Source organism: Lolium perenne, chromosome 4 (genome assembly GCF_019359855.2).
Source record: "Lolium perenne isolate Kyuss_39 chromosome 4, Kyuss_2.0, whole genome shotgun sequence".
NCBI classification, from domain to species: domain Eukaryota; kingdom Viridiplantae; phylum Streptophyta; class Magnoliopsida; order Poales; family Poaceae; genus Lolium; species Lolium perenne.
The window spans coordinates 404892846-404906323 of NC_067247.2; the positions used below are offsets into that span (position 1 = coordinate 404892846).

Consider the following 13478-nt stretch of genomic DNA (forward strand, 5'->3'; position numbering starts at 1 on the left):
GGGGCCGGGACGTCGAAGCAGCAGACGAGAGCCCAGGTACATCCGCCGGCCTCGAAGTCGACGGACCTGATGGTGTTGCGGACGCCGAGCGACTTGAGCTTGCTGTAGCCGATGATGTCGAACTGGTGCGCACCCCGGACGAACGTCGAACTGTGCGACGACGACGTCTTGGTAGTAGGCGGCTGAATCGTCGCCATGATCGATCTCAGCTCGATGGGTACGTCCGCACTAGGATGCAGAGCTATATATCGATCTCTGTATTGACGTGTAGAGACTCCCGATCAACCGGATGGAGGTGGAGGCTAGCCAGAATTCCGATGCTGAACCCAAACCGGAGCGATCACGACTTGAATTCCACTTGATTAATCTGCGTTACCGCCTCGTTTCGTTGGGTTTGGCTTTGCCTTGCCATCATCATCGTCCTGAGATGAGATGCGTTCGGAAAGGGACTGCATTAGCACCTTTGCAGAAAGGTAGCCGTGCCTGCATTAGAACAAGTCGTCACCATAATCATCACCATCGGACAACACCTGCCATATACTGCAAATTAGACGCAGCTTTGTCCCTCAAACAGTCTACATATACTCATATACCAGCAACCAGCAGCTCCCTACCGTATATACTCCGGATAGCTGCACCGGATTGGAGGGCTCGGCTGATCATCAAGTCCTCTGATTAAATGTTCTTTCTGCTAGCCAGCAGCCACGATAAAGAGAAGATTCGTCCAAAGGAGAGCTAGGGCAGACCACATCATCAATCAAAACATGTATAGTCAGTCACACCTGCAAGGCTGCAACTCTTTGAAGCATATATACATGTCCATCCGAGTTGATTCCACCGGTAAGTACACTCCTGTGTACTGCTAATATCATCCCTCAGACCACACCATCCGGCCGGGCTGTCATAAGAAAATCGTCTGTTTGCTGCACCTGCAATATACTGTGTTGCTACTTGAATTACACTGATTACATGAACCGCATACCAACTGCTTTTTTTTCTAAAAAGAATGGAGGTTGAGACCTCCGGCCTCTGCAATGAAAAGATGCATAACCCTCAAAACAAAAAGATGCACATGCCTTTTATTTATACATACCAGCTGCTAGTTATCGTGCACGGACTCAAGACTCGGCTGCTCCCCAGCAATCATAAAACTGAAAGAGTGAATGCGCCGGTCCTTGCTTCTTTTGACAGCCATGATACTCTTAAGAGATACAGTAGAAAATTTGCATTCAAAAGGGGAGGTACCTTTGCAGAAAAGCAGAGCAGATCAACCGCACCATCATCAACCAGAGCACATATACATACCACAAGGACTCAAGGAGGCAATGCAAGCGTCTGCAAGGCTGCAATCTTTTTCTTTACAATCAGTAGTAGGAGTAATATATACTCTTTGAAAGCATCCTGAGTTAATTCCACCAATAAGTGAAAAAGTCTTATATTGCTGGCAATGGCACTCGAAAAGCACAGCATCGATCTATCCGATAGCTGGATGAACAGTAGTCCATCCATGTCTGACAATTAAGTAGACGAATGGCAATGTCCCCTTTTCTTTGGACACGGGCATTTCTTCTCACCCCAATGCCATCCTCCTCCTGCCTAGCTTCTCCTACCAATACTACTAGATATATACTATTATATGCAGCTATGACCCCCTACACTACACATGAAGATTACTGCAGCTTTCGCCATGAAAAGAGGTTCATCTTTTGAAATTATAGAGAGCTCGAGCTCCGTGTAGCGGTACCCAGGGAAGCAAAAGGCGTGCAGCAAGCACTGCGCACGGGCGCTCGCTTCTCCGGCCGATGACGGACCACCTACCTCTTCATCATGATATGCTTCTTAATCATTGCTACTCCTACTGTATCTGATTCTCCTCTTAACAGAAAAGTTAGTGGTAATCTACCAGAGATGTTGACCGGACGCGCACGTCCAAACAGAAAAGCCTTCCATGCTTCCATTCCATCATCTTGGGGCGGGCATGTCTCCGCTAAGCAACGTTTCAGATGACGGATTAACAAATGGAACAACGAGTAGGGAAGAGCTTGGAGACAGGGCAAGAAAACAAGACCTGGGAGTTGTCCCCCTCCTGTCCCCTCTTCACTTCACGCTCCTCACCATACAATACAGGTAGCTCCTCTCCCTGACCCAACTCGTGCTCTCCCCTCCCTCCATACAATACGGTTGGGTTGGCTGCTTCGCCATGACCATGGAGAGAGCTTGGGAGGGACGAGTGGACATGCGCAGCTCTGGTCTTCTCGCCATTCACAGCATGGTTGACCAAGGGCTTCTATCGACGGAGGCGGTACCTCCACCGCAGACTCCTATGGAGCCGATGGAGTACCTGTCCAGGTCATGGAGCGTGTCGGCGGAGGAGATATCCAAGGCCCTGCTGCTCAAAGGGGGCAGCAAGAGGAGCTTCTTTGCCGCAGACCATCTTCTGCAGCAGACTACGGAGGCCTCCCACGCTCTCGTCATCCCCGCCGCTTCCAGCCATCAGATTCGGCAGCAACATGTAAGCAATCAACGCCATATCTTTCTTCTTATGGTTTCTTCTTGCTCTCGGATATCTGCAACTTATTTGTGTCTCGAGTTGGTAACAAGGCGCAAATGGACCATGCATTGTTATGAGCTTGCAGTGATTTACCTGGCTGGAAGGTATCCCATCTCACCACTTGTACTCACCCTAACTATTTCTAATTTGCAGCTAGACGCAACGACAAACTCCATCAGCCCCCACCGCCACTCGAACCCGGCAACCAAATGGCTCTTCCAGCACAAGGAAACCGCAGGCCGGGCCAAACACGGCTGGAAAGAGAAGGCGCGTGCCGACAGGGCCCAGGTGCACGCCATGGTATCTGTGGCCCAGGTGTCCGCCGCGGTCGCCGCCGTTACTGCAGCCACCTGTTGTGACAGCCAGGACGCCAAGATAGCTGCAGCCATGGCGTCGGCCACCAAGCTACTGGCTTCACACTGTGCTGAGGCAGCGCAGCTTGCTGGGGCAGGTCACGAACAGGTGTCCTCTGCTGTCCGGTCCGCGGTCGGTGCCGCGAGTCCGGGTGATCTCATGACCCTCACAGCGGCCGCAGCGACTGGTGAGAAATCAAGAACTCTATATGATGTTATCATTTGGTATATAATAGATGACTAAACTGTATGCCCTGTGATATGTGCAAAGCTTTGAGAGGAGCAGCAACGCTGAAGAAGAGGGTTCAGCGTGAGACGAGAAGCAATGCGAGTGTCCTTCCTTATGAGAAGGCCCCTTCCTGGAGTCCTGATATCTGGTGCAAGGAAGGGAAGCTGCTGAAGCGCACAAGAAAAGGTGAGAACCACTGAATTATCAGGAACGTTTAATTAAATTCTGATTCAATATAATCTGAAGCATGATAAAGAGACCTCAGATGCAAACTTTTGTTCCATGATCAGGTGATTTACACAAGAGAGGAGTGTCAATCTACATCAACAAGAGGTCACAGGTGGGGCCATTGTTCCAGAGCTTGATTTGTAATAGTGGGACAAAGATTTACAGTTATATAACTCTGGCTAATTCTAGTGACTAGTTGTACATTATACTGAACCATGCATTAACTAACATTAAGTCTGGATAATTACAGGTCATACTGAAGCTGAAGAGTAAACACATTGGAGGTGCAATATCGAAAAACAGTAAAAGTAGGTTCACAAAATTTGACAAATTAGCAGCTTTATATCTCAACAATTTACACATGACAACGCTTCCTGAATCTGAGTTCTGACCTGATGCTTGAAAATACTTACAGGTGTGGTTTATGGGGTATACAGTGAGCCCCCAGAGTGGACCGAGCCAGGGAAAGGTTCACTAGAGACATGCTGCTTTGGCTTGAGCACGGCACAGGGCCTGGTTGAATTTAAGTGTGAGAGCAGCACCAGTAAACAGAGTTGGGTTCATGGCGTTCAAAATCTGCTCCATCAGGTTGATGTAGCGGATCAGGTAGGAAACCGGCTAGAAACACTGAAACTCAATTGGTGCAGTTAGTACATGAATGCAAATTTTGAGAGCAGAGACTGTATTAAGACATGTCCTTTGCACTGTCTGTGTAATCAATAACATCAGAAAATGTTCTTGGCAGGTACTTTTGTACTTGGAAAGATGGTGGGAGTGTGGGACAAATAGTATGCAATATTTCTTGATTATTCTCATAGCTTATCAGACACCTAATTGCTAATGTGGATATATTAATAAATGAATCATGTATTGCCACATCATAATACATACAAAAAAAATCAAAATACAACAGTCTTCATCAGTTCATATGGTAGCACGCGGAGCTCGCAGTATGACTTGATAGCTTCTGCTAGGCACTGTTTCTCAAGGTTCTCGGACTTCACAACAAAGCTCTGCAATGTGTCTCTGTGCGAAACGCGTTCAACCTGCAACAGATGCGAAGTAGAAAATACTTAATTTCCAACTCCCTAATGGAATCGGCGAGATGAAAAAAAAGGCATTGGTTTAATACAGTAAAACAGTACGTGCATCTTCATTAAGCAGAAAATTTTACAGCACCACGGCATTTGTAAATGACAGGTAAAAAAATATGGCACTTAGTCTAACTATTATGCGAAAAATATTAATACCATTTGCTCAATGATTGGCCCAGCATCAAGTTCTGGAGTGACAAAATGGCTAGTTGCACCAATCAACTTCACCCCAGCATTGAAGGCCTGAAACAAGTTGCAGAATTTCAAATTAAGAAAGAATATAAAAATTGGATTAGGTTCACAAGTTCGAAAATTCCAATACCTGTCTAGAAGGACTCCCTCCTTTGAAGGAAGGAAGAAGTCCATGGTGAATATTAATAATATCTTTACCATATGCCTTGATAAAGCTTTCAGACATTACCTACAACGAAAAATGATCTGTGTCACAGATATTAATGTATCAGAAATGTCTACAACATGTTATGTTAGTGGTACATCATAAGAACGTGTGCACCTAATTCCGACGAGCTATCCATATGCCCCAATAGAGATGACAAGAATAAGGATTGTTTCCAACGTAATTATTTTTCAAAGAGAGAACACTTACCTGCATATATCTTGCGAGCACAGCAAAATCTGTACCCTCAATCAATTCTAATATCTCTTGCTCCCGTTTATTCCCAGAAGTTGTTGGTAAGTAGTGATAGGGAATTTCGTGTCTCTGAAGAAAACGCCTTACGTGGTTATCCGTAGGTCGATCGTGGTTGCTGTACACCCCGAGAAAAAAGCGCAATCAGTTTGAGCAGTAACATACTATTATAATAAAGAAAAGAAGAAAGCTCATAGAATAAGCCTTACCTTATGACGCAGTTAATGTCAACTGGGAGCCTGCCCTCTTGCCATCTATGCAGCAAGTCAAACAAACAATGATCCTAGAAGAGGAGGAGAAGATACTTTTGAGAATGGCAGTACAAATATGATGTGTATATGTGGGCATTGAAGCCATTGATTTCACATACGACGAGGAATGATGAGATCGGCAGACCTGCTTCGAAGCGAGGACGGCAATCTTGTATTTGGGGTCGATGTCAGGCACCCGCACAGTAGATCGCTGTGCATCGAAGCAGTTTGAGAGGTGGAGGAAGTCGGCGTGAAGAGCGTCGCGTGGCCAGAGCCTTGGGTTGTAGGTGAACTCGCTGCAAACTGAGCCAGATGAGCTGAAGACAACGAAGAACGTATTGCATTGCAAGGAAATTTTACAACCATAGTTGCAGTTGCAAGGAAGGAAGGGGCGATTTCTCAATAATCTGATGTTTAACCTAACGGGCACAGGGCAGATTACCGAGACTACTTTTGCTTAAGTAGTGTGTATGGATGGAATGAGAAGACACGAGTGAGAATTCATTACTGTAGTAGTAGTAATGTGTTGAAAATAGATGGGCATTTAATCGAACAGGTGGTGGACTTAGAGAATGAGTGAAAATGTTGCATATATATATAAAAAAAAAGGGCGGAGGAAATGGAAATGGAGGGAACAGGAAGGACCTGCGGGAGTAGAAGACGGGCTTGTCGTCAGGGACGAAGACGTCGACGCTGTGTATGTTGCCGCCGCGGGAGGCGATGCAGTCGGACAGCTTGGCCACGATGCCTACCGCGTCCTGGCCGCCGGACGGAGACGAGGGTGAAATTCACATCGGGAAAAAGAAAAGTGAAAAAAGAAAATGAGGTGACCTACGGGGCACTGGAAGAGGTGGATGCCGAGGAGGTTTCCGGCAGGGACGGCGGCGGAGAGCGGGCGGCGGGCGAGGGAGAGCATGGCGTCGCGCGTTGCGCGCGCGGGTGGGCGGGGGCGGTTGGTGGTGGCGGCAATTCCAGCCCATCGGCGCCGATATTCTAATCCTGGTTCCGTGGTTCAGTTAGTTGGTTGGTGGAGTCGAGTCAGTGTGTGTGTGTATGGGTTGGCGTCGGATGGCACTTGGTGGCCATTACTGTACGACGTTGAACTCAAACAGTTTGCACTCGCCATCTCAGTGATCTCATGGTCTGGAGAACTTTCTAGAGTCTCAAACACGACTTCTTTGGAGGAAGCGGCCTCAAAAGATCTCACCGCATCTTCGCCTAGCGCCCTTAAAAATTGTATGTACTATCAACAATGGCTGCTTTCCGAACCGATTGGGAGTCCTCCTGCTTCAAAACAATGTGAAGCTCTCTTTGCCGTCATTCCACAGAAGGTCTATAGCGGGGCGACGTATACGAGCCGACGAATCGGTTACATGAGGCGTTGCCCTCGGAAAACAGCATCTCACCAGTAGCTCCTCCTCCAAAGAGTGGCCTATCACCCCGCCCAATCTCAGGCACTAGCATCATGGTGTCACAAGGATGTCAAACTAGGTTGACTCCATCAACAGTACTACTATTATTATTAGTCTGCCTAACTTGATGCTCCAAATGAAACATCCGGCAGCTGGTCTGTTTTATGAAAAATTAGAAGAAACTAAGGAAATTATACATGCAAAATTAATTAAGACTACAACCTACTATGCCTAGAGCCTCATTTGAGTGTACGAAGCAGAATGGAAGGATGGGAGAGAACAATGAATGGTGGTACTAGGCTTTCCACCAACTGTGAAACATAAATAGCTGAGATCGAGCCAGGTTAAACAGATCATGAAATTAAGGAAAGAGTCAAGCTGCTGCTACTGACATTTGCATCCGTGCATACTGCACCAATTCATAATGCAGGAGCAACAAACAGCAGCAACATCATTCATCAAATAACATCATGTTAAAACAGGAACAGACAGGCCAGGCACACATGTCTGCCATTCAACTACTTCATCATTCGATAAACTAAAACCAGTCTAGAGATATCACAGGTAAACAAGAACACAACTCAAAATCTCTTCCAGCCAACACAAGCCAACCCTCAGATGCACATCCATCTTAACGGTTCGCCTTGGCAACACGCTCAATCTCATCCTTCTTCTTGATGGCATAGCTGCAACAACGATGACCAAGGTATTACCAACCATCCATCAGTATATATAAATGTTGTTCATTCAGCTATGCTGAGCAAAAGGGTTTTATATTACCTGTTGGATGAGCCCTTGGCGGCGTTGATCAACTCATCGGCGAGGCACTCGGCGATGGTCTTGATGTTCCTGAAGGCGCTCTCCCTGGCACCAGTGGTGAGCAGGTAGATGGCCTGGTTCACCCTCCTCAGGGGGGAGATATCCACGGCCTGCCTCCTCACAACACCGGCAGAACCAATACGGGTGGCATCCTCACGGGGCCCGCTGCATCATCAGGATAATATGCACATGTCATCCACAGTTCAAACAGAATATGTGCACTAGCTAATCAGGGTAATAAGCACCCAGGTCATTGAGAGTTCAAACTGAATAAACAAACATATGCATACAGAGAACTCTTCAAGCACCACAGCACCCAAAGTTCAGGCACCATTTAACTAGCAGATTCAAATAAAAGCAAAGTATGTATCAATTGACAGCAGAAAATAAGTGGAGAAGAATATTCAAATTTCATATAATTCAGCTATGAGTGCTCTAAGCAAACTACAGTTCAACAAGTGATGCTTCTTCATACAGAATATATTTCAATTGACACATACTTTGCTACTCAAGGATGGAAACCTGGGGAATAGCTAAAACCAACAGACCATGCACATCACAAACAGACCTAGTAAAATTGGAACGATCCATGACTAACATACCTACGGTAGCCTTTAATACAGATCATAAATTGGCCGAAAGATACAGTATATTCCGACAAGTTAGAGAAATAATTTCATTTCAGTAATAATAATAGAAATAATTTCAGTAGTGGCTGCTAGCATCCCAATTATTTATAGAAATAATAGTTTCAGTAACATGGTACAGGTACATGAAACCGAGCGCGGGAGTAGTCTAGTGTAGCAGCATGATACCTGTTGATGATTGCGTCTACAATGACCTGGATGGGGTTCAAGTCGGTGAGTAGGTGTATGATCTCCATGGTGTGCTTGATGATGCGCACTGCCATGATCTTCTTTCCGTTGTTGCGTCCGTGCATCATGAGCGAGTTGGTGAGGCGCTCGATGATGGGGCACTGCGCCTTGCGGAAGCGCTTGGCCGAGTAGCGCCCCGCCGAGTGCGGCAGGAAGGTGTAGTGCTTCGTCGCCGTCACCGCCAGGTAGTCGTTGAGCGAGATGTCGTTCACCTGCGCGGACAAACCCCATCCAGATATCAGCGAGATGTCCGTCCAAGACGCTTCTCCCGATTCTACGCGGCAGCCGATGCGGTTGGAAAGGGGAGGAGCGGTTGGTACCTGGACATCCTCGAAGGTCCAGCGGTTGAAGAGCTTCACGTCGCCTCCGGGGGCTGGCTCCACGGCCGCCATCGTCGCTGGCGAGGGGCTTGGGGGAGTGGTGGCGGCGGCGGCGTGGGCAGGAGTGTGGAAACCCTAGTCGTTGGGGGTGGATGGCGAGGGAGGTGGATTTTTATACTGCTGGTGGGTTTTGCATCTGACGGTCAGGGTCGCGATCTCGTTTGCCTGACGGACGGTGGGATGCGATTCATTCCCTTGGGGGACTTAAGGCATCTCCAACCACGCAACCTAAACCGCGCCCACGCGTCCGGATGGGTCGAGCCGGAAAAAATCCCGGCCCAACGGGGACGTACCGCAAAAGCGGACGGCCGCGGCGTCCGGAACGACGCAAACCCGGCCCAAATCTGGGCTAGGTTTGCGTGGTCGCGGATGGCACGCGCCGTCCGCTCGCGTCCAGGCGCTGGTCGCCTCGTCTCCCTAGGGCCCACCTGTCGGTGACCCGGGAGGCTATTAAATGGGGACTGGAGGGGATCTGGCCATCCACTCCACTCCCCACTGCACTCCCGCAGCGAAACCGCTGCCATGGCCCCGAAGCGACAGTTCGCTTCCGGAGCCAACGACGACGAGGCGAGCAGCAGCCGCCGTCGTCCCGCTGCTGCGCTTCGGGCGGGAGGAAACCGAGGCGGCCTCCACATCGGAGAGGCCGCCCGCGGCGGCACGGCATTGCCGCAACCGCCGCCTCTGCTGCTCGAGCCCAAGCCCGAGTCCTCGGAGGAGGACCGGGACCTCCGCGACGCGGCCGCTCATCTCGGCGGCGGAGGAGGACGCGAAATGGCCGCACCTCCATGCAGCCATTCGCACCTCCGATATGGAGGAAGCGGCCCGGCGGGAGGTCGAGGAAGTGGAGGGCTGGGAGCTCTACGCCCGGGCCCGCCGGGCGCGACGGGAGGAGGAGGCGGCGCGGCGGGAGGAGGCCGCGGCGTCGCACCGAGGAGCGCCGCGAGGAGCAGCGGCGGCGCCCGGGAGGCCAGCGTCGCGCTGGCGGGAGAGGGAGCGGCGCCTCGGGGAGGAGGCGGCGCTCCGTGCGCCGCCGCAGCCTCGGGTGGCTCCGGACCCCCACTCGGCCTGGGAGGAGGCCCTGTGGTCTCCGTGGCCGGAGTCCCCGGCGCGGTCGAGCCACAACAGCGCCTCGCCGCCCGGGGATGTCGTCCACGATGACGACGACGCCGACGACGCCCACAGGGGCTAGGCGGCCACCGCGCCGCCGACCAAACCCTAATAGAGGGTTTTCAGTTTAAATTTAAAAGCCCATATAGGGGCTTCTTTTGTTAGTTATTTGCCCAAAATAGGGCTATGTACAAATTTGCCCAAAATAGGGCATATGTTGAATGAAATTTTGTTTAAATTTGCCACTTTTCTTTTGTTTTCGTGTTTCTCCGATTATGCGATGCATCCTCGCGTTGGGCGCAACGCGCGACCCAAACGGACACGCGGACGCGGGCCGCTGTCCGCGTGTCCGTTCGGCCACCCAAACGGCCCAAACCGGACGGCCCAGCGCGTCCGTTTGGGTCGCGCGGTTGGAGATACCCTTAGGGAGGGATTAATAATAAATTTCCTAAAGTATAATATTGCCCCATAGTAGTGCCAAGAAAGAGCCGTCTCCCACCTCAGCTGCCCTCAACCGGCACCCACCATTCCCCAAGCAATACCCCCGAGAGGAACCGAGGCCGCATTGTCCCAATCCAGAGAGTTGTAGATTTTCATCCGCCAACTTGGCCGAGGTGGGGAAAAACGGGACCTCAACAACGCCTCAAGAGGAAGCACATCACCCTAGGGCTTCGCCACTTCTGTGTAAGGTCCAGCCAACCCCGGTCCCGATCTCACACCACCACCCCCAAAACCTCCCCCGGCTCCAACGAGGAAGGCGACGAGCAGCACTAGAGGGGAAGAGAACCAGCAAGAGGGGAAAGCAAACCTTCATATATGGCTGGTGGGCACCGAAGGATCCACCACCGCTAGCATCGCCCTCCTGTCGCCTGCGGGGGAGCGATAGGACGAGCCGAAACGTTTATTTGCGGCTAAATCACGCGCCCATGGTTGTCATATTCGAATGCGCAACTGATCATTATCCGGTCCGCCCTGAATCTATGCACATGTTGATCTATGGGCTTTATATGTGTACTAGTACAAATGCCCGTGCGTTGCCACGGGTCTTTAAATTTTATTTCTCAATGCACATATATAATTTACAACACACAAATATTTCTTAAAATGCATGAACTTGTTTTAGGAATTGGTGAACCTTTTTCGGACATAGAACATTTTTGTAAAATAATGACCTTTTTTTGAATGTCCGTGAATAATTGTTGGACAACATGAACATTTTTTCTAATGCACGATTTATTTTTGTTACGAGTGAGCATTTTTTAGCACGCGACCTTTTTTTATTTTCTGTTATTTCAAAATTAGTGAAATATTTTTTTTTAGATTCACCGTGACTGGTTATTGAAAGCTAACTTTTAAAAATTTCTTTCTTTTAGACAAACAAACATAATGCGTCAACTTATCCCGTGAATGACCAATGCTGCCCCGCTGCTACGGAAATCAAAGGCAGGAGGGCCCGCCGCGGCGGCAAAGCAGAAACGGAAGGCAGGCATCCCACCGCGCCCTCCGTCGTGCGATTATTCTAAGTCCCCACCCGCTATGTTACTCTCTTCGACGGTGGCCCGTGCCTGATGAATCTAGGTACGCAATTTGGTCGCAGCCTTGATTTTTAGGCGCATGATTTTTGTTAGAATTAAACCTCCACTGTGTTGCATTTGTAGTTCATTCCTTCACATGCTGGAGTCCGGCGACGTTGATGTCGAGTCTAGTAAACTAAGTTTTAAGTAGTCATGATACCGAGTGAGATGTATCTACCCAGAAATGTTAGACAAAATACTTATTGTCTAAAATTTCATGATATTTTTTATGATAAATTTTGTATTTCACAAATTATCAAGAAGTTTTAATGGTTTTGAATTAAGATTTTAAAACACAAATACACACAGACTACCCCTCTCTCTTGTACAGTGTGTGTATTTTTGCGCTGGATAGATACACTGCCGAAACTGGCTCCTCTAACGAGGAGACAAATCAGGTTCTGACTTGCTTCGTCTCAAACCGATATCTATCTTTTAAAAAATAAATGGAAAAGAAAAAAAGGAAACTATAGAGCCCAACCCATGCCTCGCCTCGGCGCAACTGCCTCAGCTTCGTCGCCGACGACGCTCCGCCGATTCGACCACACCTCCGTCGAAGTCTGCGTCGTGGGCGGCGATCGAGGTCGGGCCGCCGCGTGCGCCTGCCACCGTTCGCGCCGTGGCGGCGATCGAGGCCGGGCCGCCGCGCGCCCTGCCACCGTCACGGGCCTTCGTCTTCCATGGCGAATCGACCGCACCGCCGGCCACCCCTTCTTCCAGCTCCAAGATGTGGAGGCGGCGAGGCTGTCCGGGCCGCTGCGTTAGCTGGCCCAGGAAATACAGTGCGGCGCCATGGGTGTTCCGCTCATCGCCGCAATCGGTCAGGTGGGGGCATGTCGGCTCGCTCCGCCCAGCTCATAGGCGGCCCCCGGCGACCCCAGCTAGCACGCTGCTCCGAGGGCCCTCATTGACCCCGTGGAGGCGGCGAGCGTCTTGAAGCTCAGGCTGGAGGAGGACATCGACTGCGTCATGAACCCTCTCCTCTTCGGCTCTCCTTCATTCCCGTCGGCGGAGGCAGAGGCTCAGACCTGGTCTTCCTCGAATCCACAGCTGCGAGCCTCCTCGAGCGGCCCAAGTACGGCATGCTCCCGGATTTGATGATCGACGCCCTTGCCCACCTCGCCCGCGACTGGTCATCGGTATTTTTTCGTGCCCCACACTGCTCGGTTCGCGTCTATCCAATATTTATTTCTGAGTTATAAAATTTACAAGCTCAATTTCCGTTTGTAGGCTATAACTGTTGAGGAGTTGGAGAGGAAAAAATTATATGGAGAGCAATTGCATATATTCAGAAAAGCCTCCTTGTTTTATAACATAGGTGAATCCTTTCTTTCACATATAAGTGTGCAACGAGTATTTATATATATGCTTAGACATGATAATATTATGTAATGGATAGACTATGTACAGAAAAGAAATGCAATTCTGAATTCTGAATTGTATATTTTCCTCACTTAGTTTGATCTCTTCCTGTCTTAGCTTTTGTCTCTACCGGATTATTTGTCTGTGTTTGAAAAATTCCCTTTTTTTGTTGGCTCTACGACATGCTTTATACTTCCTCTGTATAGCCATTGGTGTTTTCTTTGCTGGATGGATAGGTAAGATGAGGCTGTAGCAACTTATAGAAATCACTAAACAGTACCCTTGTGTTACATATTTGACCACCTCTGGTATAATTACAGAGGTTTCATGCTGCATTTTGATTGGGGAAAGGCAGAAGCAGTGATAAGATGAAAGTATGTCCAAATCTTGCTAAACCAAGACATGAGTTTCTTTGATACCTATGGAAACAATGGTGATATTGTCAGTCAAGTGTTGAGTGATGTCTAATACTCATTCAGTCTGGTCAAAGTGAGAAGGTGTGTGCCACGGCCTGCAAAGTGACTCAAAAGGTCACTCATGGACACATTTTGTCTTAGGTGTGTAGTTTAATATGCTCACTCATTGACATAATTA

General features: G+C 49.2%; 3 protein-coding genes across 3 annotated transcripts; 1 reads left to right on the forward strand and 2 right to left on the reverse strand.

Moving 5' to 3' along the window:
- The first annotated feature begins 1960 nt into the window (after nt 1–1960).
- Nucleotides 1961–4238, forward strand: LOC127297460 (uncharacterized). The gene is made up of 7 exons (XM_051327765.2): nt 1961–2512; nt 2705–3092; nt 3176–3319; nt 3424–3473; nt 3612–3669; nt 3777–3967; nt 4107–4238. The coding sequence occupies exons 1-7, from the start codon at nt 2201–2203 to the stop codon at nt 4200–4202; spliced, it is 1239 nt and encodes a 412-aa protein (XP_051183725.1). The 5' UTR covers nt 1961–2200; the 3' UTR covers nt 4203–4238.
- LOC127297461 (formyltetrahydrofolate deformylase 2, mitochondrial) lies at nt 4148–6348 on the reverse strand. Its single transcript, XM_051327767.2, has 8 exons — nt 6191–6348; nt 6001–6113; nt 5501–5651; nt 5314–5387; nt 5063–5222; nt 4778–4876; nt 4612–4698; nt 4148–4407 (listed from the first exon to the last, which is right to left on the reverse strand). Exons 1-8 carry the CDS (start codon nt 6269–6271, stop codon nt 4261–4263), a joined length of 912 nt encoding a protein of 303 aa, XP_051183727.1. The 5' UTR covers nt 6272–6348; the 3' UTR covers nt 4148–4260.
- Nucleotides 6349–7278: 930 nt separating this feature from the next.
- On the reverse strand, nt 7279–8930 carry LOC127297462 (small ribosomal subunit protein uS7-like). The gene is made up of 4 exons (XM_051327768.2): nt 8782–8930; nt 8402–8673; nt 7548–7751; nt 7279–7453 (listed from the first exon to the last, which is right to left on the reverse strand). Exons 1-4 carry the CDS (start codon nt 8851–8853, stop codon nt 7399–7401), a joined length of 603 nt encoding a protein of 200 aa, XP_051183728.1. The 5' UTR covers nt 8854–8930; the 3' UTR covers nt 7279–7398.
- Between the last annotated feature and the right edge of the window lie 4548 nt (nt 8931–13478).